The sequence below is a fragment of the Rhea americana genome, unplaced genomic scaffold (assembly GCF_003343005.1).
Source record: "Rhea americana isolate MKP2758 unplaced genomic scaffold, rheAme1 scaffold_61, whole genome shotgun sequence".
Lineage (NCBI taxonomy): Eukaryota > Metazoa > Chordata > Aves > Rheiformes > Rheidae > Rhea > Rhea americana.
The window spans coordinates 3,905,949-3,928,607 of NW_028186768.1; the positions used below are offsets into that span (position 1 = coordinate 3,905,949).

The 22,659-nt window shown below is 46.5% G+C and overlaps 2 protein-coding genes across 2 annotated transcripts; one reads left to right on the plus strand and one right to left on the minus strand.

The window, feature by feature from the left end:
- Nucleotides 1-7,468: 7,468 nt before the first annotated feature.
- Nucleotides 7,469-9,653, plus strand: TUBB4B (tubulin beta 4B class IVb). The gene is made up of 4 exons (XM_085320130.1): nucleotides 7,469-7,573; nucleotides 7,660-7,768; nucleotides 7,842-7,952; nucleotides 8,443-9,653. Exons 1-4 carry the CDS (start codon nucleotides 7,517-7,519, stop codon nucleotides 9,501-9,503), a joined length of 1,338 nt encoding a protein of 445 aa, XP_085176256.1. The 5' UTR covers nucleotides 7,469-7,516; the 3' UTR covers nucleotides 9,504-9,653.
- On the minus strand, nucleotides 9,458-22,377 carry CIMIP2A (ciliary microtubule inner protein 2A). The gene is made up of 9 exons (XM_085320074.1): nucleotides 22,231-22,377; nucleotides 21,136-21,155; nucleotides 19,645-19,873; nucleotides 19,344-19,422; nucleotides 16,186-16,562; nucleotides 15,020-15,137; nucleotides 13,791-13,885; nucleotides 11,538-11,655; nucleotides 9,458-9,732 (listed from the first exon to the last, which is right to left on the minus strand). The coding sequence occupies exons 1-9, from the start codon at nucleotides 22,375-22,377 to the stop codon at nucleotides 9,632-9,634; spliced, it is 1,284 nt and encodes a 427-aa protein (XP_085176200.1). The 3' UTR covers nucleotides 9,458-9,631.
- Between the last annotated feature and the right edge of the window lie 282 nt (nucleotides 22,378-22,659).

Here is a 22,659-nt window from a genome sequence, read left to right on the forward strand (position 1 = left end):
TTGATATAAAAATTGACATCAGAGAGAAGCTTTCTACTTTAGCTCCAGAAACACAATAGCTTAACTGACTTGCTGTTGTCTAGACTGGCCTAAATTGCCTATCAGCGTGTTCCTAGGAGTATATTAACACCTTGGCTTCCTTCCAGTTTATACCATTTCCAAAGTGTCATAGTTCCCAGCCAGTACATCCCATCCAGACTGCACCACCAGACCCCTTTTACAGACTTTTTGCATAATTTCTTGAGTTGGTCTTCAGTTGTGAGTGACTCACTCTTACGGACTTCTATGGACAGCCAATGAATTCCCACATAAATGGAGAGAAGTAACGGTACATTCCCTGCAGTACATTTCTGCAGTGCCAAAGCCACTGCCACAAGAGCAGAGTTGCTTTTTTCTCCCTGAGGCATCAAACTCCTCAGGGTCATTAGAGAGCATCCTAAGCAGAGGCCTAGCCCTCCTCTCATTACTTGGCTGTTGATGAAGCAYCACTTTTGAGATACAAGTATTTCACAGAACACTTATGGATGAATCACTGTATTGGGATTTCGAGTTGGACTTACTCCAGAACACAGAATCACAGAATCAGTAAGGCTGGAAGGGACCTCTGGAGATCATCTAGTCCAACCTCCCAGAGATTTCCTGGTCCTGGTTCTACTGGGGCTTGAACCCAGGACCTTCAGCATGTAAAGTAGATGTGATAATCACTACACTATCCCAGAACACTGTCATGGACTTCCTAGGCGATCCTGGCAAGTCAGGAGAAGGCCAAGGAGAACGGTGTGCCTCAAGAACTTCGCAAAACTTGCCGTAATGGGTAAGCCTCAGCTTCCCACTGGTAATGCGGTGACTGCAACTCTTTCTCTCTTCCAGATATTGTCCTGTCTACGAAGATTTCTAATTCGGTGGTCAAAGGAAGGTCTCTGAAATACAAAGTGTAGAATCAAGGTACACCACCAAGTACTGCTGTACTTGAAATCATTTAAGCAGTTTGGAGCTGTTATTTACAGTGAAATCACTTGAAACCCACAGTCACTGGTGGAGCAAATCCAGCAGGACATGAAAGGAATGCCTTTTAAGATGGCTGGATTTAGAGATCTATCAGTATATTTTTATTTTGTTCTTATACCATGCCTATGATCATATATCTGAACATGTTGCAGAGAAATAGAAAGCCATATGATGTTTATATCCTACCTCGTGGACTATCACTCCTACTTCACAAGCTAATTCAGAATACACGGAAGCAGATTAAAATGCTATCAATAGAGCGAACCTGACTGAAAACTGGGATCAGTAAAATCTCAATTTTTGCTACAACTCTCTCTAAAAAGTCCCTTCATAATGCCTCAAATCCAGAAAAATCAGTGTTTTGCAAGTATAGCACACCTAATCTCTCTAATGTGTACCAGTACACAGTAGAGACTACGCAGGTTTGACCTGGATTCCACTACACCTTTCTACATCAGACATTCAGAGAGACTTCTTGCAGCAGAGTACTTTTAGGACCCCTGTTCACGTCAGATAAACACTGAAAACAAGCTCCTGCTCGCTCAGTGTGTAATGACAGGATTTAGTCACAAGAGGGAGGCTTGCTGGACAGCACCTTAGCCTTAGGAAATCATTAATACCATTTTTACCCAACTAGTAGCTGGTTCCACTACAGATCAAATATACTGGGAAGCAGGCTTGTCTTGAAACTTGACAAGGAGACCTACGATATGGACACAAATGAAAGACACTGCAATATGGAAGTTCTCTACGTGTGAAATGTGGAAGTAGCTCTTAGTAATAATTTAAGACACCTTGGCATTACTGGAAGAAGTTTTCTATGCAAGGAGATGTACAGCAGCATGTGCACAGGTGGCTTGGAAGCAGGCTCTTTTGGAAACAAGGGGGAGACTAATCCATAAAAGGAAGAGGACCGCCCTGAAAATGAAGTAGAGGAGGCTCTGGGAAAGACAGAGGAATGAAAAAAATCAATTTTTGTGTGAAAGAAAGCTTATTTTTGTTCACAGCAGGGGGTGTCACCATATGCCCACCTCATGATTGAATTAGTCACCACTTCTCGGTGGAAATTGTCTCCGGCAAGTAGCTTCCTGCATGAATGAAGGTGCTGACTGTAGTGTTTATCTCTGGACATGTACAGCAGTGAAGCTGTAGAACTGGATGAGGGAAATGTTATGGGAAAAGTGTTCAAAGTTCACTGGTTTCAAGCATGAAGGAGATATAAATAGAATGGTGTCAGTTAATGATGAACATTCTGTAAAGGAAATGCTGTTTTAGCGTTATATTCTGTTTCACAGTAATCACTGACAATGTTAAAGCCTCTTTTGAGTGTAAGTTTTGAAGTAACAGGCCCACAGCCTCTTTTCGAGCTGAGGTGCTCAGTGGAAATCATCAAACCAAATGGTAGGAGATCTTTTTCCACATAGCTATGGTTAAACCATGGAGGTCATTATTACAGGAAATTGTTTATACCAAAATCTTAAGTGGCTGCAAAAAGTGATTAGACAAATTTATAAGGAAAAAAAAATCCATCAAGGCTATTAAACAAAAGAATACTTGCATGTGGCTAAAGAATTTCCTGAACCACCCACCACAAACATATATGTTTGCCCTGTTCATCTTTGGCATCTGCTACTGGTCGAGACAAGAAACTGGCCCAGACAGTCTCGTGGCATGATCCCATTCAGCTGTTCCTATTCCTTTTGTAACGAATCCTACACTTGTACCTCTCACTCACCAGTCTGGCAACAGCCCCTCATGTTCAGTAAGTGCTTCCTCAGGAGATCCATGAGAACTAGAATCTCTCAGCAGGAATGCAGCAATTACTTGAAAACAAGTACTGTTTATCCTTAGAAATAACAATCGGAGACAGACTAGAATGACCAAAAGTCTGCATATATCCATGTCATACCGGAGTTTTACTATGTATCTGGAGCAGCCTCAGCACCGAAAGCTCTTCAGTTCTGGAAGGAGACTTCCAACTGCATTCATTCTGCAATGTCCCTCTGTTGAAGTCGGAGCTTCAGATTTTACTATATAAACAGAATTTGTTCCATGATTTCTGCTTGGAGTGCTGACAGTCCCACCACCACCCCAACCCCAAATACTAGGCTAAGTTTAGATAAGAACACTATTCCAAAGACTTAGACTGCTGTCTTGATGGTTATATATCAACACAAGAATTAAAACTCTTGTCTGCCTACAGGCCAAGGGGATCTCTTTACACCCTACTGCACACAACAGAACAGTGATTCAGTAAAAGGGGAACAAATAATATTCATGAAGTCAAAAAAGGTATCTCCTTGCTGTGCTCAAATTGAGTGTATTCACAGCAAAATCTTTTTTCATCCCCTGCCAAAAGCTGTACAGAAAATCACAATAAAAGGTAAGAAATAACTTATAGTTCAAAAAATAGAAATTCAATTTCCAACCTTAACTCTAACTTCATTACTGTGACTTCCTCAGGATTATACCTATGGACTTTGGCCTGGTAACAACAGCTTCTAATGTTTTCTAATATCCCTGTTACAGCCATTAATTCATTAAAGAAACTTAAGGGTGGAAAATTCAGAAGCAGTTAAATGAATGAAGTGCTGAAGTCTCCTTGCTTGTCACTTACAGCAAGGTTTGAGGAAAGAGCCTTGAAAAAATCAAATACCAGATAAAATAGATGTCTTCAACAATAGACATAATGTGTGAGACATGTTCCTCCTCGGTTTGGGCTAGCTGTTCCCCTCCCTGCAATCCTGTGTTCTTCCCAACTGCCCCCCACTCTCCTGCCCAGGGAATTTACATGAACTCCTCTATGCAGACTGCCCACGAAACCACCAACATTCAGAAACGCACTTAAACATTTTGTTCCATCAGGACTAAGAAATTTGAAATTATTTTTTCTCCTAGGATTTGCCCAATTGTCAATGTTTTGTGTGGATGGTTTGCCTTTGAAGAAATGTTTTGTGTGAGATGTGGTTCTGGCAGAAATCTGCCTTGTTACTTGCCAGTTCACCTTCTGGTACATACTAATTAGGTTGCTGGGATGCCACTGCATTGGAAGTCATAGGGCTAAGATCGTCTGCAGCTCCGGCAGCTTCCCGTAGAGACTCCTTGCAGCTTGGCAGTATTCTTCCTCACAGAGAGCTTAGAAATATTGGCATTTAATTTTAAAAATGCAAAAATATTTAAAATAGAATTCTCATTTGCTGTGGATCTGGATGTAGCTAGAGACAAAAATACTGCCTGACTGGGCTAGAATTAGCAAAAATAAATTTTAGGTGAATATGAAATGTCTCCTAACCCACAGATTCTGCCAGTGAAGCCTCTGGGGATTCAATCACAGAAACTAAGTTTCAGCCATCACACAGGGTATTTATCACCTGCTCTGCTGCATGTGATACTGCATACTGCATAGCATTTTAGAGATAGATATCGAAGTCTTAATGGAGCAGGACATTTCCTTTTTTTTTTTTTTTTTTTTNTTTTTTTTGCTGCCACTAGGAACGCTGGGATGGCAACCATTTGTCACTCTACACATTATCAAATAGCTTCCCAAACATTAAAGGCAGTGAGGGTTGAACCACAAGCACAAGTTGTCAGAGGCACAAGCTACAAACACTCATGATTTCTAATAAAGTGAGGAAGCAGATTGTTGTCAGTGATGCACAGTCCTTCCCTTTCTCCCACGGGCTGGAAAAAAACCACTGTATCTGCATGAAATAGAGCAACACTTGAATGGGCACATCTCCTACTCACGCTGCAATGGCTCCCCCTGCTCTTTTACAGGGAGCGCTGTCTAGGGCTTCAAAAGCGCAGAAGCTTACTAATGCTGTTCTGAGTAGGCTTTTCTGAGAATTTCTGCTGAATATACTTTCCTAGATAGTAGAACACTGCAAGCAGTAAAACCCAGGCAAGACTCCCTCCTGTCTTCTTAGTCAGAGAGAACACAGTATTCAAGTTTTACATTTCTCTGTTTGAAGATGAAAATACTGTATCACATCCCAGAGGAAAAGCTGTCTTTACTGATCATTACACATTTGTACAAAATCTTGAGCAAGTCTAGTTCAGATTCACCTCAATTACCTTCGATATTCAAACAAGACACCAAAGTTTTCGATCTGGTCACCTAACCCACCTTTACAGACATCAGAGAAACATGCTGTCAAGGGGCAATTCAGAGCTGGAGTGGGCTGAATAAACTCTTTCCACTAAATTCAGTGTGCATACAGACCAGAGTTAGCTATTCAACTCAATGTTTAAAATTAGGTGGGATAAATCTGGATCCAGCATCTTTGCATGACTCAGCTATCTCTGAGTAAATTGCATAAACCTCCTACATTCTGGTTTCTAATGTGGAGGACAAGCCATATATCAGTATGTCATCCTCAGGAAGCATCTGGGCACCTCTGAGACTGTTAAGGGGCTCTCCCATGGCCTCTTGAGGCTGAGACTCCCAGGTTACTCCAGATGCTCTGCAGCTTTTCCTACAGTCTCTAGGAGCAGTCTCAGTGCCTACGGGGCTCCTCTTGGAGCTCTGGGTCCTCTTCCCAAAATCATTGGGAGCTATGATGTTTACATGCTAGAAGTAGCAATCACCAATACTCACATATTAGGCCAATTACCCAAGGCTATTCTATCTCCATCAGTTTTGGTGGTGTTATTCTTTCTCTGCTCATCTCCCCAGCTGACCCAGCCACAGAAATGTTTGGGTTGTTATCCAAGCCCAGATCATTGTATGTATACAAGTCCTAATGTACCTCTATCTTATACAGAAGCCTGAATGATATAGAGATCAGCTGAATGCATTCCACGTAGAAAGAATCGCAGTCATCTGCTTCTTCTGCCTCAGTCCACTCACACATCAAGGCACCAGTTTGAGACAAGCTAGGTTTGGAGAACTCAATTAGGAGCCTCTTTCAAGTTGTAGCTGCATTATGAAACAGTAAGAGATGCTAAGACAAGTAGACCGTGCTGGCATCCTAATAAATATGTATAATCATAAAGGCTCTGTTAAAATAACAATCATGGTGTGCTCCATGGAAGCTGTGACCAACGGATGAACTGTCTGTGCAAGAATGTGCTAACAAAATCAGATTGTAGAAGATGAACAGTCCTGCAGAACAAGAGACAGATAAAAGTAAACTAAAGGGGACATTTATTCAGCTTTGGATGCTCAACTGCCTAGTAACAGGGCTAGAACTTGTAAGGCACTGGTGTACATCCAGCTCAGCATAGGTGTCACCTAGCACAGCACTCTTCTGCTCACTCTGTAAAACGCAAATGCCACTTGAACGCTGCACTGGTCCACACAGTGTTTCATCAACTTGCTTATCATATCCATTTGTGTGTTAATACCTCATATTTTACATGAGAAACGTAACAGGGCCTTGCCTCATAGTTTTCAGCCTTACCTGAACCTCTGCCTTAACCATGCCTGCTCTGCAAGAGACAGGACCAGAGCTGGAGCCAGCTGGTCACCTTGAGAACTCTGAGAGGCCACCACCTCTCACCAGCACTCCCTCAGCCTCCAACGCGCAGGGGAGGACCCTCTCCACAAAAGGGGTGTGGAAAAGCTCCCCTCCCGCCGCCAGCTCCTCCTAAGCCTACGCAGACTTTTAGCATCCCGAAGCCGAAGGCTTAACATCCCTCTGCGTCTTGCTTTGCCGCAGGCCGTGCCCCGGCCTAACCCCGGCCTGCCCGCCCCTGGGTTGAGCGGGGCTGTCACGGCAACGGCCGCCCAACCCCGCTACCTCAGGCGGCTGCGCGCCAGAAAGTGCTAGAAACGCGCCGCAGCCCGCGCCTGCGCAGACGAGCTCCCCGCCCCCACAGCGCCGCCGCAGCGCCTGCGGCCAGCGGCGGGCGGGGGAGGCGGTGGCGGCGGGGACGGCAGAGGGAGGCCCTCCCCGAGAAGCCGGCGCTGGGGCGAGCGGCGGCGGGTGCCCCGAGACCCGCGGGGGGAAACGGCCGGGCAGGGGTTCCCAAGAGATCGCTCCCTCCGCAGCCAGGACGAGCTGCCGCCTACGCCGCGCAAAGTGCGCGCAGGGCTTCGGGAATAGGCAGCCGGGCGAGCCACCGCCCAGGGCCCGCTGCGGAGTCACTGCGACGGTTACTAGGACACTGTGTTTTCATCCAATCAAATGACGCTAGCTTATCGCTGAGGCCGACAGCCAATCATGCGCGACATCAATCATTCAATTAAGCCAATGGAGAGTGCGCTAAGCAAGTAGGGGCGGGCATTCGTGGAGGCCCGTTGCCTAACAGTAAAACCAACAAGAAAAACAGGCGGAGCAAATAGGATCCCATAGTTTGAGTGACAGAACTTCAACCAATCAGAGCTCATCATTTGTGGAGCCTCGTTATGAGTAGCCAATAGCTGCTGCCGATGGCTGCCTGGGCGGGGAAAAGAAGGATGCGCGCGCATTCCGCTGCTATATAAGGGTTGGCGGTTACCTCACGCAGGCAGAGTCAGTTGGGGGAAGGAGCGGTGCTGGTGAGAGCGCGCTGTGCTGCCGCCATCATGAGGGAGATCGTGCACCTGCAGGCCGGGCAGTGCGGGAACCAGATCGGGGCCAAGGTCCGGGTGGCRGGGAGGGGGCGGCGGGCCGCGGGCGGGGGCGGCGGGCGGGGCCCGGCCGCCCCTGACGCGATTTTGTCCGGCAGTTCTGGGAGGTGATCAGCGACGAACATGGTATCGACCCCACCGGCACCTACCATGGAGACAGCGACTTGCAGCTTGAGCGCATTAACGTCTACTACAACGAGGCCACAGGTAGGGCCCGGCGCGCCGGCCGCCCCCGGCGCCGCCCCCGGCGCCGCAGTCACGGCTTCTCCCTGTTTTGCAGGTGGCAAATACGTGCCCCGCGCCGTGCTGGTGGACCTGGAGCCCGGCACCATGGACTCGGTGCGCTCCGGGCCCTTCGGGCAGATATTCAGGCCAGACAACTTCGTGTTCGGTGAGTGCGCCGGGAGCGGGGGAGGGAGCGCTCGTGTAACCGGCTCGGGGTGCGGTGGGGTGGGCAGGGCAGCGACGCTGCACTGCGGGCTTCGCTGCCGCACATGCTCCCAGGGCGAGTGCGGCCGCGGGAGGGGAGGGGGAGTTAATCCTGGCGCTTCTGCTGGCATGAAATATCGGGATCTGCGGATGGTGCATGATGGCAGCTCGTGGGAGAGCAGGTCCGGGAAGGCGCAAGGTGTCGTTGCTCTTCCGATTCTCGTCCTCTTCTCGGTAATATCGGGAGAACTCAAATGGCTGCTGTATCCTTGGATAGTACATGCTTTCTGTCTGGCTTCCAGTCATTTTAGAGGTGCTTGTGTGACACCATGGCTCTGTGCTTCATAAAATGAAAGCATCGCTGTGTTCAGTTTGATGCTTCTATGCTTTGCTTGCAAGCCATAAGCAGGAAGCAGTGACTGTAATTTAATATGGAAATGTCTCTCTTCCAGGTCAGAGCGGAGCAGGAAATAACTGGGCAAAGGGCCACTATACTGAAGGTGCCGAATTAGTTGATTCAGTGTTAGATGTTGTAAGAAAGGAGGCAGAAAGCTGTGATTGTCTCCAGGGCTTTCAGCTTACTCACTCTCTTGGTGGTGGCACTGGCTCTGGCATGGGTACCCTCCTAATCAGCAAAATTCGTGAAGAGTACCCAGACCGAATTATGAATACTTTCAGTGTTGTACCTTCCCCTAAAGTATCAGATACTGTAGTAGAGCCCTACAATGCAACACTTTCAGTGCACCAGCTTGTGGAGAACACAGATGAAACATACTGTATTGATAATGAAGCACTCTATGACATATGCTTCAGAACACTGAAGTTAACTACTCCAACATACGGTGATCTGAACCATTTAGTGTCAGCAACCATGAGCGGTGTTACCACCTGCCTGCGTTTCCCAGGCCAGCTTAATGCTGACTTGCGTAAGCTAGCGGTTAACATGGTTCCCTTTCCCCGTCTGCACTTTTTCATGCCTGGTTTTGCCCCACTCACAAGCCGTGGGAGCCAGCAATATCGTGCTTTAACTGTACCAGAGCTAACGCAGCAGATGTTCGATGCGAAAAATATGATGGCGGCGTGCGACCCACGTCATGGCCGCTATCTCACAGTAGCTGCTGTTTTCAGAGGACGCATGTCCATGAAAGAGGTTGATGAGCAAATGCTCAATGTTCAAAACAAAAATAGCAGCTATTTTGTTGAATGGATTCCCAATAATGTTAAAACAGCGGTCTGTGACATTCCACCTCGTGGCCTGAAAATGTCTGCCACGTTTATTGGTAACAGTACAGCTATCCAGGAGCTTTTTAAACGCATTTCTGAACAATTCACTGCTATGTTCCGCCGAAAGGCTTTCTTGCATTGGTATACTGGTGAGGGCATGGATGAGATGGAGTTCACAGAAGCTGAGAGCAATATGAATGACCTGGTGTCTGAGTATCAGCAGTATCAGGATGCTACAGCTGAGGAAGAGGGGGAGTTTGAAGAGGAGGCTGAGGAAGAGGCAGAATAAAACCTATGCAAATGAACACCTGTAAATTTTGTTTAAAGCTGTATGAACTCTTTCATTCAAAACTTCTCTTGTCTGTGTTGTGTTCCTCTTCCTGTTCCAAAGTCACTTCAAATGCTGTACAGGCATCATTAAAGTTTTTTTCGCAGTGCACAGGCTTGTCTCCTTTGTTCCTTTTGGTAAGCCTTTCGGGTGCTGTTTCCAAAAGTAAGTGCATAGCTGTTTCTGAGGGCTGGAAAACAAAAATACAGGATGTTGAGTGAACACCTACTGTCTGCCACTGTGCGATTGGCAATGACATTTTTCTCTCTGCTTTCTAACAGAGTAAACACCTGTTGCTTGTGTCACTGGATAGTGGCACTATTGCTTTTTCCTTGTATTGAGGAAATAGAAAAAATACTCTGGTATTATTTTATAATCAAATGTACTGGCAGCAGGAGAGACAGTTAACATCAAGGATGAAAGTCAGCTGTGTCTAAATTTAGGTACCTGTGTGGGGGTTCCTATTACAGGTGATGGGTCAGCTGTCCAAACTTAAGTCTCATATAGAGAGCTGAGCTGCTCTTCAGACCAGAATGGAAGCTACAGCTGTAGCTTCCTCCTGCTGTCTGGATCATAAAGTGGGAGAGGCCTGTTGCTGTTCTGATAGTGTGGCTATTTCTGGAAGAAAGTAAGCTGGCCTCACCTAGGGCTGATCCTCTGCACCTATTTAGCAGCATAAACCTAGCAGATAGCTTGTTACGGAGAGCTCCAATTCCAGAGGTCACAGCTGTTTTTACATCTACAGCTGAGGCCAAAAGTATTGCTGAAGATTTCCAGTTTCAGCAGCCAGAGCATCTCCTGATGGAGTCATGTTTAAGCCAGTATCTACTCACCTTAAATAATAACATAAAATATTCATGAGGTAGCAGCTTCTCTTTCTGTGTTTGGTTAGTATTAATACCTGCTCCCAAGTTACACTGTTTTGCGTCTTGAAAGCGTTACTAGCAAAACAAACATTTGCTATGGGAACAACTGGTGTTCAGTGTTAGCTAAAATGACAAAGGAGAACATTTACTCAGTAACTGAGACGGGATAGAATGGATTGCTCTCCTCCTGAGGAAATAACTGTTCAGTGTTCTTAATTGTGGTTGATAATAAGTTTTTGTAATACCTTAAAAAAATTCTCTTTCCAGAGTTATGCTCTTTATAATAGTTCAGAAAGAGTTGTATTGATTTGATGGAAAGTGGGAGCATGGAAGCAGCTTTCAAAGAGAAACTGGTGACCAGTTTCAAGCCTACCTAGAACACTTCTGTGGATACAGAGATGACAGAAGCTAGATTTTTGAAGTGTGATATAACACTTCATCAAGCAGTGGATTTTTGGGTCTCTTCCCTTTGGTTAGGCAGAAGTTCAAATACTCTTACAGTGTGTTTTATGTTTTTCTGTAGCTTGGAACAAGACCCTGCCTTGCTGGTTCCTGAAGGGACAGTGTCAGCCTCCCAAGATCCTTTTCAGCAAAGTTCCATGAGTTACTCTTAAGCCCCCAACCCAGCATCCCTGCCCCCTGCTGAAGGCCGACATCGCTGGGAGCACTGCAGTGCGCGGAAAACCACTTGAAGCGCTACAGCTTCTTCCCCCGCCTTTCTGTGAGCTTTTGGGTGAGGTGACAAAATGCGAAGGTCAGTGTTGACACTGGAGTCCAGCTCACTCTTGTTTCCACCAGCATTACAGTAGCCTTTCTCCAAGAGATTTCTTGACTTGCAGGCTACAGCTTTGTACGAGTCTGCTTTCACTTCTTCCATAATTTACGTTCTCTACCACTTTCCTTCTATTTATTGCATCAAGTACAAACTGTGAGTTTGTTTCTGTGCTTTCCTGTCCCTTGCGCATTAAGATGTTGATGCTTTTCACTGTCAGTCATTCCAATGTCAATTGCTCTTTTGCTGAAATTGCAGTAACTGCTCTCTACTGTGACACTACTGCTACTTACAGCAACAGTACTACTTAATAATAGTAACTAGTGACTTTTGTTTTCATTCAACTGATAAACTTACTTGGTACAAAGCCTGTATAGAAAGGTATCAGTCCAACACTGGTGTAAATTCTGTTGTTAGGCCAGTATGTTTGCGGTAGTCTCTTGCCAAACTCACAAACTGGGTTCCTCAGCAAAAGCTGGAAGGAAAAAAAAAAACAATATGTTTATTTTACAACGGTTTTTTGTTACACAAGTGATGTGACTTGACTTCATGTGAAAGGAAGTATTTAAGCTAATGCAGAGCAGTTCTCTTACCAGTCCTGTTCTCCAATTAGCAGCTGGATACATTGCATCTTCTCTTTTTCCACTTAGAATTTACTCCTGAATGGTGGTGGAAGAAGCCTCTACAGCAGTGGGTTTGATAGCTAATGCCCCACCAGGTGCACAGATCAGCTTCCTGTCCTCAAATTATGCTTCCAGGGGCTCTCCAGAGTACACTRCGTTGGTCACATTTGGGCATCATCCACAAGTCCCAGGGGCCTTGTGCTCATAAACTGGAATTACTGTCAGCTGACTGTAGCTGCRGGAATTGGATAGATGCCTTGGCTGCTATGACTCTGCACATCAGCATTTTGTTCTGACACCTTCAACTGGTTTTGTTGTTCTGTGAATCCCACTCATGGTGATTAGCCAGTAATTCCCARGGCAGCAGGAACAGGAAGGTTTAGGGAATGTTAGCTAAAGGGAGACTAAGTCATCTCTCTTGGACCTGCTACCTGACTCCARAGGTCAAACTGAGATAACAGGATGCCTTGAAGGATATTGCAGTTCTGCAGATGGCTTTGGTGGCAAAAGCCCAAAAGTGTCAATAAAGCTTCCCTGACCTCATTAAGGCATACCCTGCTTASTGGTGGGCAGGGTTCATAAACCTGAATGAGCTGCTGGGTCCTTTGAACCATCTGTGGATGACGATGGCCTGATTACTAGAGCTCCCTCAAAAGCAGCACTGAAGCAAGAGGATTTCATTATTTTGCCCGAGGTAGATAGTAAGAAATGATCCATGGCACATCCTAGCACATAACCTAGGGCAACACAGATTTAGGGCAGAAGATTAATGGCTTGAAATCAGAAGCCATCTTAGAACTGTTCAGCGAATTTTTAGCATGTTTTTATTCCTTGTGTGCTGCAGATAACCGCTACAAGCCTGCGATTCCCRTGACATGGGAGAAACACCACCCACCTCCCTCACAGGTTCACTGCGTGGCGTCGCTGGCAGACATCTCGCAGAGATGCAGGATACAGGGRCAGGAAGGATTTGCAAACAGCACATTTAGTTTTGATAACATCTGGGTTTTGTTCTGTTTGCTTTATTTCAATTTCTTTTAACTGCACAAGAAAAGGATAAGCAAACCAGCACAGGGAAAATAAATTCAGCAAAACCATCAGGATGCCACCAGGAAATATCAGCCCTGCTACTGCTTGCTGCTGAGTCATTTATGCTCGGCTGAGTTCCTCCGAGTCAAAGGGCTGCCTCTATCTTGGACTTTCTTCTACATCAGACCGATTTGCTCTGGGACGAAGGCACCACAGTGAATCCTAGTGACAAGAAGGGGTAGGAAATTTTGTAACCTGCTTTTAATTAGCTGTGTAATGACTGAGCTGATGAATCCTCACTTGCTCTAGGCCAGTGACTTCTGTACTGCAGTGATTGCATTCTGCTCTGGGTAGCAGGAAGAAACGTGCAGGTTTGAATGCAGTCGAACTCCCGTGGGAGAGCACACTTTTGTTCATTTGGAGGACTGTATGGCATTGTACGGGGGATATTGCAGGGAGAGAAGGAAATAAGAGTGGTGCTGTAAGGATATTTCTGCATCCTTCCCAAAGGAGAAAGGAAAAGATTATAGATCCTTCCAAAACATATTATGCTAATAAAGGAAAAAGTACTACAAGCAGAAATATCTATCCAAGCAGCCCAGGAAGCCATCCACCACTACCATCCAGGTAGGGAAGTGCATAAAGGGAGTGAAAATACATGGATCCTGTGTTTCTGCACTCAGAGCAACATTAATTGCAAGCTATCAACTTACCTTCAATAAATTTGCTTAGTCTTTTTATGAACTCATTTATCCTCCCTTAATGTCCCAAGGAAATGAGTTACAAAATGTAATTGCCTGTGACTTTTTTTCAACGTGTTACTTAATAGGATTTTATTTTACTTGTATTTATAATCCCAGTTCTAATACTACTAGTGTAAATGAAACCACTTTCAGTGGCATGAAGGGTTCAAGACCAACATTACATTGCTGAAATGAAGTTTGCACATATAATATACCTGATTTCTGTCAAATTCATTCATGGCATCCTTGACACCCTGGAGGTAGGTAACGCCAGTAATCCAGGTGTAGCGGGGTATGTATCCAGTGTAACCTGCAGATGGAGAGAGAACATTTTCTGCTTAAGAACATATGTATCATATAAGGATCAACCAATTTGCAAGTGGAAGAGACTGGGATAAATATAAGATCTTGGCAAATTATAGGGAAGAAAACTTTTTAAAACTCTTCTGTTTACATTGTAAAAACAGATATTTCACATGTAAGAGCTATTTTGAAACTGTCTTTTTCATGATCCCAAAGAAAACTCTGAAGTGGGCTGAGGTGATCCATGGTTGGTCTCCATGTGGTATGGAAAAAAACACATTTTATTTTCTTACCATGTTTTCTTTAAACCAATAGCTCTGCCAAGCTCTCTTCCAATTTAATAAACATGCAGATGCTAACTAGTAAGTGTCTAACATTTTTTCATTTACCCTTCCCACCCAACAAATTGTCACTAACTAATGTAGAAACTGGACTAAGTCTGTAAGATGGGGAAAGAAAAAAGTAAAGGCAAAAAACCCTCAAAATTTCTCACACTGGTGCTTAGTCCTCTTTTACTCAGTCTGCAACATTTTGACTTGAAATCACCACATTCGCTATGGTCAGCAGCACAGTAAGGTAACGCCTCCAGTGGATGCGGTATCTTTTAGCGGGAAAATTCAGCAAGTTGCTTTTTTCTAATTTTCCTGTGTGCAGAGGAACGCTCCTCCAGGGTCCATGGCGAAGTTGGAAAGCGTAACCAATGCCTTGTAAGACAGTTTTACCTATTTGTGCTAGTGCAGCGCAGCACTGTTCATTAATCTGATGATTCAGAAAGCTGTCCTGCATTTCTAGGAGAGAAGTGACTCCATGGTAGCAGTTATTCATCTGCTGGCGCAGAGCCCGCGTCCCGCTCTGCCTTCCTGCCTTCCGCAGCGCGTGCTAGCAAGGGTTCGCCGTTGCACGGACCGGAGGAGGACTCAGCTCCCGCAACCCTTCCGCCTGCCCSAAGGCACCTGCGAGACTCACCAGGACGACAGCGTCCCAAAGAAACGCCACGGCATTGGGACGTTTTCCTCCACCTCAAAGCCTTCAAAGAGCTGGAACAACCGGCAAATGTCTCTAAGGCTTCCCCCGGGCGGGGGGAAGATGACACTACTCCTCCCCAGGTGGACTTGTGCTGCACATAACCTCATTCTTTTACCTGAAATGACTTTCTGTTGGATGGCGTTTGGTACATCCAGCCTGGGGAACCGATTATAGCGCTCTGCATCCRCTGGCTCAGCCACCGCTGGCAGAGTCGCACCTACAGTTTTTCCAGGCTCAAAATAAAAGCAGAAATATAATGAACAAGAGTAAAATCCGCTTCCTCCTTTGACTCCACAATTTAATTCACTGCCAGAACCTACTGATCACAGYTGTCATTTATTTCTGGCTTTACATTAAGAGCTTCAAAGAATTTCTGCTGAAGTCAAATTACTAGACGAGATCTGTATATGCAAAATACCCCAGGGAGAACAAGGGGAGCTTTTGGGGTTGAGCTCCTTTGAAAAAATCTGTTCCATGGAGTATTTTTTTAGAGCAAGGAGCAGGAATGAATGTTCTTGGGATTTATATCCAATCCAGCTTTCGACTCAGTACGTCAAATCTCTAATCTCTGCCTTCAGGGGATTTGCGGASCCCCAGCTGACTGTGACGTGACAAAATGCTATCTTTGGGGCCAGAGGAAATAAGGAGATCAAACATGTAGTACCAGTGTCATACTGGCTGTGCCATGCTACCTGCAGTGTTGAGCCCGATGGTGTTTTACTGTGTCAAATCCCAATGCTTGTGTTTCTCTTGTGTTTCATGAGGGATAATAACAAATTGTAGAAAATTCAGGTGAGTTACGGGAGCAGTTAAGAGACCAAAAACATGTCACGTAACGAAAGATGCCAGGAGCACTATTTTATCAAAGTGAACGATGGTGGGTTGGGCTTTTAGTACCTGCAAAGGAAAGATAAGCCCAGTGCAAGGGGGCTGGCTGTTTGAATAGCTCAAGATCTAGTGACCACAATTTGAAATGAAAGCTCAATCAAATGAGAAACGAAGCCTTTTTGATTAGGAAGAATAATTAATTGTTGGAACGATTTCCGGAGGCTACAGCAGGTTCATCACCGCTAGAAACACTAACATGAGTTTGATATGATTCCGCAAGATGCTTTTGACTTTCTCTCCTTGCCAGGCCCAGAGGAAGTTGCCCCGTCGCACCCCGTATACCAAAGAGAGCCCTTCCCTGCCCACACGCCGTATGCAGCTCTGCAATGTAGCAGAGTACCTGAACCATCCATCCCTCTGCAAAATGTGCCTCTTCCACCCAAAACGGCTTACCCGTTTGATTTCTGGGACGCAAGGAAAGCTCGTCCATCCCTGGCCACAGGCGCTGCCAGGTTGGCAGGGACCATCTTTTTCTTCCCGTCCACTGGCCACGGTTATGTCTGGCAACCGCCCCTCTTTTTCCTCAGATGCCTTTGGTGTCGTGCTGGACTGGGGTGAAATCCTCTGCTCGTACGCATACGCCAGCCTCAGGCCAGGATGGCTGGGAACGTGCCTGCTCCGCTCGCGCAAAGGTGCGGCGTCCCCAGGGCCCGCGCGCGCCGGCACGGGTCGCTCCTCCGCCGGCCCCCGCCGGGACGCGGCAGCGCTCGGTTCGAGAGCTGGGTCAGGAAGGTTTGCTCCAGCTGTGGCTTTTGTAGAGGAGAAATCACCTGTGAGAGAGACACCAAATTATGGGGAAGGAGCAGCAGAACTAGGGCATCCCGGTCGAGGTGGACCTGGGCCCCACCACGCTCTGCTCGGTCTGGAGGTGGAGRACATCCCGTGGGCTGGCCTGCTGGTGCCATCAGCCCCATCTGATGAACTTGCCTGCAGGGAAAACCGGCTTGAGAAGTTCAATCATTTAAAAATTGATCTTGGCCATGCCTAAACCATAAAATGTTGTCAGCTTCCCTACATCTACCAGCTAGCAGTAAGGCAGGAAAAAAAATCTTTTAAAAATAGTCAGATACTTTGCTCCCTTTGACTACGTCAGTACCCCCAACCACCGCCCCTGCCACGTCAAGTGGGGAATTCCCTCGCTGGCTTTGCTGCTGTTAGTCAAGGAAAGGGTCTGCTGACACTGCTCAGGGAGAAATTAAAATATATATATATATATATACATATACATATATATATATATATAAAATCCTCCAGCTACTGTGTGGTGCAAAGCAGAGGCAGAGCCCTGTGGATTGAGACTCTGCAGGGACGGCCAAGCTTGGCAGCTTCTGTCGAACTTCCCCTTAAAAATAGCCGGTGACGTACGTCCCTCGGGCTCCCCGACCCTCTGCAGTCCAAAGCTTTCCTAAACCAATTTCTGTTTTTCCTTAGTAGTTATGAGGAACAATTGATCTTACCCTCTGTAACCACCTTTTCCTTATTGGAAAATTGTTACCRTGTCAGTCTGCTCTTTTTTAAACAAACCAAATTCCTTCAATTTTTGTTCTTATAGGTCATTTTTCTTCAACCCTCTGGTCATTGCTGCCTCTCCCTGAACTCTTCTTTTGTTTTATTTATGTTTGTTTTACAGTGCAAAACCCCACAGCCTAGACGCTGTCTTTCATCTAAGGCCCTATCTGCAAAAAAATCTAGTGGAATAATTATCTATCCCATCTAAAATAGCATGAAGTTTGACCCTTTCTGCAAGGATATAATAATTCTGATCCGTATTTAAGTTTGGAATCTACTTATAACTCTATTGTCATGTACTATTCCCAGATTAGCAATAAATCAAAGAAAAACAGTCAATAAAAGTGATTTTTCAATTCACTGAGCAAGTTTTAGAATAGCTTCATCTTATTATTTCTTTAGATTATTACTGAAAATATAGAACCTGCTCTTTCCCTTTTACCCAGCAAGCCAGTTACTTCGCCAAAGGAAAAATGAAGCAGCTGCGTACTTGAGAAATCCATACTAGCTCATCGTTACCTTACTTTGTTCTTGATTTTTGCAAATGTATCGATTCAGAAAGGTTGCTGAATTAGGCCCAAAATCTAAAGCCAAGGAAGCGTTGTCTATTTGACAGAGGAAAATACGTGCACTCCRGTCAATCTCTTCCCAATCACGCGCAACAATCCGGAGGCTGGTGACTAACAGAGGAGCTATTTCTGAATACTCCAGCATCTTGCTGTAAAAAACACCACATGCAGGAGATGGGGCCTCCGAGGCAGCAGGAGCTTCCAGGAGAACCACTAAAGGTTCAGCTTCAACATGCATACGGGGGAATTTTGTTGTTTTAACCTTTTCGTCTCCTTTCGTCATGACCGTACGAGCGAGCGACCGTCCGTTCTTCCAGCTGGGAGGGCGTCATTGCCTGGTCCCTGGCTCTGGGGAGCCCACGCAGGTCGCCTCRTGCACTTGCTCCCTGGAATAACACCTCAAAAACAGCACAGCAGCCCCTGAAGACCCAGCATAACCGGGGGTGGGGGAGCAAATCTGAGGTCATCATTCCAACGAGTTTGCCATCATTTCCGGGAAAAAAACACATCTGGGATTCAACTGATAAAAAGGTCCCACATCASCAAGGTCTTACAGAAGATAGATCTTGATGAGCACTCTTTAGACTCCACATTTGCTGAAGGCAAACCRCACAGATACAATATGCTGCCATGAGATATTTGCCCTTAGTAACATCCAATATTCTCCTTAAAAAAGGAATGCCACACAGTATTGATAAAGTTTACAATGGAAGAATTAAGGACTTGCTCACTGACAGCTCTAACGTAATAGCTCTCRATGAAGACTTTTTAGCAGAATTAAGTGCTTCCTGTGACCACTTTCTTCAGCATCTTCACCAACAAGAAGTAAATGTGAAATCTAAGCTGCAATTGTTCATAGGTGACTTAAAGGTTGGCAAATATAAAATAATAATGAACACAGGATAATGACAGAGAGCTCCTAAGTCAGCTGGTTAGTTGGGTCCATTCAAACAAGCAACATTTGAATTCAAGGAAATGCAAATTTAGATGTCCAGGAATAAAGCTAGCAAACTACATCTGCATAATGCAGGCCTGTATCCTGGAAAACAGACTAAAAAGTATGGGAAGACCGAAGTCTACAAGAACCAGTATAAATTCCCGTCATGAAATGGGAAAGCAGCAYTTTAATGTGGCCATCTCCAGGCAGCTCAAAACACAGACGCTCCCCCAGCACATAACCACTGCCCGTTCCCTTACACGCAGCCAAGGGATGACTTGCTCTCATTAAACAAGGCATCTGCTCAGGAAGGAGCAGGGGCTCAAAGGGGCTTGGGCTTGTATGAGGTTAGTGCGGAGTGTGAGGACTGAGAAGGGCTCGTATACGTTCTCTTGATGGGACCATAAGGAGATCCACACTAGCAGAACTGGCAGAAACGRGGAAGAGAAGAGCACATGAGACGCCAGCAGAGCCGAAGTAGAAGCAGAATTAAATACAAGCTGAGAATAAGACTCCAAATCTGATGAGCTCTTTACCAGGTTGGTCACTTGAGAAAAAAGGAAGGGGAACGCGAGGGATAGGTGGGATGCCAGGAGGGGGCAGAGCCAATCCCACCTAAAGAAAAAGAGGAAATTTTAGCCAGTGGAATATAAAGGAGTTAGAGTGAATTCATGCTTAAGTTTCTCATCAGTGCTGCTATCCAGGTGTCCTTGTTCACATGAGAGGTATGATTGCTCCATGAGAAACATCACACTGATCCTCAGGAGATCATCCAGGTTGACTGCAGACTTCCCTGCTCCCAAGTAACATTGTGACTCCAGTTACAGAACCTCCTACTTTGCTGAAGGGATGAAATCCTGCCTTCTGCTCACCTGGATGCGCAGGGATATAATCTGGGACTTCATGCTTTGTCCCACTGAAGTCCTCTATGAACCTCAGCTTKTGCAGTGGTGCCAGCAGGGAGTGAGGGCTCTTCCGAACGTTAGGATCTGTCAGCAGACGAAAAGTGGTTTTGCCAAAGGTTTCTCCGAACTGGTAGCCGTACTGAGGGACAAAGCCTTCGTATCTGAGGAGGACATCAAAAAAGAGCGCTCACTCAYAGAACATTTGAAGATGTCTTTTCCATATTTAGAATAACTTGGCTTGGGGCTTTTGCACCTTTGAAAGAACATGTACAGGGACGTACGTGGATTTGGCAACATGGGCCCTGGGAATGGGATTTGCAGAGTAAGAAGTCTGTGAGCATGAATGTGTTTTTGCCAGGGCGTAGCCATGCAGGCAGCATGTATACAGAACCGGCATGAGCAACATGGAGATGTGCCTGCTTATGCGTGAACCCAGGCACGCCTGTGCTCCCGCATAGCACGCGTATGTGTGGGCAGACACACTTTCACATGGGAGCAAAAACCACTGGCTCATGAAGTTAAAGCTGTATGTAGGCAGTCTTGTGCTTGGGCTCGTGTATGAATAGGGGACAAGGTCAGTSAACACGTCTGCAGCAGCACGCGCGTATGGTATGACAAGAAAACTTACCGCGGGAGCAAAGCATGAAGCTTTGACTTTGGAGAGCCTCAGTTCTAATACTATTTAAATATGCTTCCATTTGAAATGTTRTGATCTCTCTCACAGTTCTAAAATATAGTGAATTGCTGGCAATTTCCAGATGTCTCTTGTTCAATATTAAAACTCAGGTAATGAAAAAATGCTTTAACCTCCAAATAATTCTATCTCATATCCTTGTAAGGAAGAACAAGGCAGGACAGGGCTTGAGTAGCAAATTTGCAAAAAGCCACGCTGCTGCCCATAGCCAGGGCAGCTCACCACGTTGTCTGAGGACCTTTGTGCAAGGCGTGAAGTGAAATTTTAACACAATCACATGTAACCATCCCTGTTGTCATCAAAATCAAGGCCATTAATGGCAGGGCTGTCTGCCAGCTGGGGAGCCGTGGGGTCCTCGCACCGCGAGTATGTGGGRCTTGTCCCATTTGGAGGAGAAGGGTCAGTTTTCCTGCAAGTCAGATGCATCACATTAACTCCAGCTTTTCCAAAGGTAGGTGTCTAAGCAAACCTCGGCATCCAGGTCGCTCTGGACCTGGTCCAGTCACCGAAGCAGACAGACCCCACCAGGAAGGCCACTGCTTCCCTCAGGGTGCCAGTCTTCCCTTCCTCCCTGACTCAGGATAGAGCATTCGACTTCCTGACAGTGAACGTTTCGACTTCTCCATAGCTAACGGTGGGGGAGGTGGATTGGGCTTTAGGGACTCGAGGAAGGAGTCTGAGCTCAGGTATGAAACACAAGCTGTAACTCTTCCCAGCATCAAGAGTTACTTGATGGTGATGTTATTCCRCTGCCGAAGGAGAAAGGCAGAACTGCCAATCGCAACAGAGGCAGAAATGCCCAATCAATGATCCTGCCGCGTATTTGGGAAAAAAGTCGGATGATGCATGAGTATCACAAGATGATGAGTAAGTACTTCCCCTGCCAAACGCATTGAACAACAGCTAGCACAGGTACACATTTACAGCTGGCAAGTTTCCCCATTTCGTACGCARGATCTTTTCACCAAGAGCTGCGGAGGAGCTTCCCAGCTCTTTCTCGTTGATTTTTCAATAAGTCTTGGGGGACAAGGAAGATACACAGGGACGGTAAAGCCGAGCAAGAGCACAGACGACAGAGCCCAAATAATTACAGGTTTGCTAAAGGRATTTTGAACATGAACAAAATAATGGCAGGGCTGAGAAAGGATTCAGTTTATAAACAATTAAAAGCAGGCTAATCAGAGGAGCTCAGGTGAGTCAGTCTGGGGTTGTGGGGAACGGATCTGCCCCATCGCTGAATTACAGCTTCTGCTGATGAAAGCAGYGGAGCTTTGGCAACGGACCTGGGCTTCTAGGTGCTGCGTGACCTTGTTGCACGCAGCGTTTTGATAAAGAAAGTACGAGATCCACCGTTTCTGTAGCTCACGCTAAACCATTTCAGTCACCGGCCTCAAAACTCGTATGCAGGCAGCTAGCAAATAGCCCGCTCTCTCGAGGCCGTGCCTAACTTCACTTTCCTATTACTCAATCCTCTCTYTTCAGTCGCCACTCCCCAGACTGCTGTGTAAACCCGCCTGGCCTTCCTAATCGCCAAGGAAAAGCCCTGGCCCTCTGCCCATCTTTGCCCCAGCTTCCCCGAGCRGGGTGGGCGGGATGGCACCTAGCACCCGACCCAGGACATGGATTTACCGGGTCTCCGTACGCTTTGTCCTTTCCTACCCGTTGATTTCCCTTCCTAACGCTTCTGAGCGCCGTGCTGGCGATCCCAAGACACGGCCGAGCCCGCCCGGGCGCTCGCCTGCCCGGGGCAGCGCTGGGGTGTGCGGCAGTCACCTCCCCACGTGCGGCAGAGCCGGCTAGCGGCTCCCCCAGGCCGCGCGGTACCCGCCCGTGCGGCACCACAGCGTGCCGGCTCCGGCACAGGGACAAACCCCCTCCGAGCACAGTGACGCCCAGGCGCCGTGTCCGCTTGGTCGGGGCCTGCTCAGGCTCAACGGCCTGAGCCAGGCACGACGCAACGCGCTCGCCCATCTGCGAGGTCTTCTTCAGGGCTCTGGAGAGGTGCTACCAGCCTWCGGGGCGAGACCGCGCTGGCACTGGGAAAACCGGCGGCAGAACTTGCCCTTTTCGGGTCAGTGTTTCTCCTCATCCCTTCAGGCGATGATGGAGCAGCGAAGTGAAGGGGAGCAGCCCCCGCTGCTATGTTTCAGTGCTAGAGCATGTCTGAGGACAAGAGCGAGGAAGGGAAGATTGAGCCTTTCGTCTCTGCAAAGGTGACGCAGCGCCAGCCGGGGCACCTGCCGCGTTACTACT